This window comes from Penaeus japonicus, unplaced genomic scaffold (genome assembly GCF_977035675.1).
Source record: "Penaeus japonicus unplaced genomic scaffold, GWHDUDI00000001_assembly GWHDUDI00000021, whole genome shotgun sequence".
NCBI lineage: Eukaryota > Metazoa > Arthropoda > Malacostraca > Decapoda > Penaeidae > Penaeus > Penaeus japonicus.
Genome location: NW_028234423.1, coordinates 8,288,841 through 8,291,340, shown reverse-complemented (window position 1 = coordinate 8,291,340; position 2,500 = coordinate 8,288,841). Strand labels below are relative to the sequence as shown.

The following is a 2,500-nucleotide window of genomic DNA, read 5'->3' as shown; positions in this document are numbered from 1 at the left end:
CAAATGCTAATGATAATGATAGTAATAATAATGACAACGATAATAGTGATAATAACAATGATAATAATTGTGATGATAATAAAAATGATGATGATGATGATAATGACAACAGCAATAATAATAATAATAATAATAATAATAATAATAATAATGATAATAATAATAATAATATTAACAATAATGTTAATAATAACAGTGTTAATAATAACAGTGACAACAACAGTAACAATAATGATCATAATAATGGTAATGATGTTAGTAATAGTGATAGTGTAATAATGATAGTGTAACCCTGATAATATAAATAATGATAGATATCGTAATGATAACAATACTGCTAATAGTAACAAAGATGATAACAATAATGATGATGATGATATTAACAACAACAACAGTGACAATAATAATAACAACAATGATAATGACGATAATAATGATACTACTACAACTACAACTACAATTGATAAAGAAGACAATAATCATACTACTACTACTACTACTACTACTACAATTGATAATGATGATAACAACCATACTGCTAATACCAATAATCATGAACAATAATCATACTACTACTACTACTACTACAACTACTACAATTGATAATGATGATAACAACCATACTCCTAATACCAACATTCTCAAAAACAAACAATAAAAATCAAACTCACCAGTATAAGCGTGCAAACAGGAACGATAAAGGACACCAACATCCCACGTTCAACTGACATCCAGCAGTAACGTCGTGTTTCGTATCCATCTGGGTTCACTACGTATGATACCTGAAGGAGAAAGGGATGTTGCGTTATTGTGGAGGCTAGGCAAGGGGAAGTGGGGGTGGGGGGGGAAGTGGGGTGGGAGGGGGATGTTTGAGGGTGGGTGAAAAGGAGGGAGGGGAGGTGGGAGGGTGGGAAGGGAGGTTGGAGCTAGGGTAGGTAGGTGGGAGGGTATGTGGGAGGGTAGGTTGGAGGGTAGGTGGGTGGGAGGGTGGGTAGGTGGGAGGGTTGGAGGGGAGGTGGGTGGCTAGGTGGGAGGGATGGAGGGAGGGAAAGAGTGAAAGAGTTCCAGGGAAACAGTATGAGAGATAATATTACAAAAAAACAACAAAAGAAAAGTATCAAAAGGAAAAAAAAATAATAAATAAAGAGAGAGAGATAGATAGAGAGAGAGAGTGATCAATGAAAACGAATTAGACACCCTACGATAATTTATGAAATACTTTGAAAGAATATCATGTAACGTAGAAATAACGATATTTACAACATACTGTGTAATATTTCCGTTCATCAACATTTATAGATATACTGACAGTGGATAAGACATATAAACGAAACGTATAGTATGTCTTTAAAGTCAGATTATTCTTCGATTTATCAATATGAAATTGATATAAAATTGCAATATAAGAAGGAAACTGGTGGAGGATGGAAAATAAGAGAAGAAGAAGGGGAAGAAGAAGGTAAAGGAGAAGGAAGAACGTACAGGAGAGAAAGAAGAAAGGAAATGGAGGGTAAGGAAGAAGGGGAGGAAGAGAAGTTGGAGGAGGAAGAGGAGGAGGAGAAAAAGCAAAGAAGAAAAGGGGTTGAAGAGATGGGAAAATAAAGTAGAAAGAGAGGAGGAGGAAGAGGAGGAAGATCAAGAAGAAGAGAAAAAGCAAATAATAGAAGGGGAAGAAGAGAAGGATGAAAAAAGAAAAGAAAAATGAAAAGTAGGAAAAATAAGAAAGGGAAGAAAGAAATAACAGTTGCCCTCGTAGCTGTATTTACAGTAAGAGAAATAACAAAAGTAGTGGAAGAAGATGAAGAAGAAGAAGAAAAAGAAGGAGAAAAAACACACACAAGACAATACATCTGTCGTGAAAAAAATATATATATAAAGAGAGAAAAATGATATGAATAAAAACAAGAAAAAAAGATAGAGGATGAAAGACAAAATAGAGACAGAAGACTAAAAGGGCTGCGAGCGAACGAGCATCAGGCCGAGATAAGAGCAGAACGCCATATTGGAGCAGCCATGTTGAATCGTCACAAGAGATCGCGAGATTATTATTTTTTTTTTCTTATCTAAAAATCCTTTTAGTTCGTATTCTTATTTTTTTGCGACTCCTTATCCATTCTCCCGAAGGACTTTCTAACTTATCCTCAATCATGTTCGATCCTTTAAGTTCATTCTGTCACCTCCTTCGTCTCAAAGTTTGATAAGAAGACTTAATCACAGGAACTCGCGTTTCTCTCGTCACGGAGGTTGTCAGGCCATTCGGGGTCATTATTAACTGATTCTCTTTGAGATGAATTTCAGTTCTTTCTTTCTTCTTAAGGCCAGTTTTATGGGCATTTATATTTATATATATGTTGTTTTTTCTCTTTCGGAATAAAATTTTGGATTCGATGGTGAATTTTGAAGAAATGAACTGATATTAGGTATGATATTATGGGGGTTTGGTAATGGTAATAACATACATTGTGATAACAACAATAAAAGGACGTAGCAATAACAATAT

At 34.7% G+C, this 2,500-nt stretch overlaps 1 protein-coding gene across 1 annotated transcript in view; it reads right to left on the bottom strand.

The window, feature by feature from the left end:
- LOC122254060 (uncharacterized) overlaps window positions 1-2,500 on the bottom strand; it is a 433,414-nt gene that overhangs the window by 20,648 nt on the left and 410,266 nt on the right. The window contains exon 5 of the mRNA XM_086549027.1: window positions 672-782. Coding sequence (XP_086405153.1) covers window positions 672-782 — 111 coding nt within the window. The remainder of the gene's footprint in view (window positions 1-671; window positions 783-2,500) is intronic.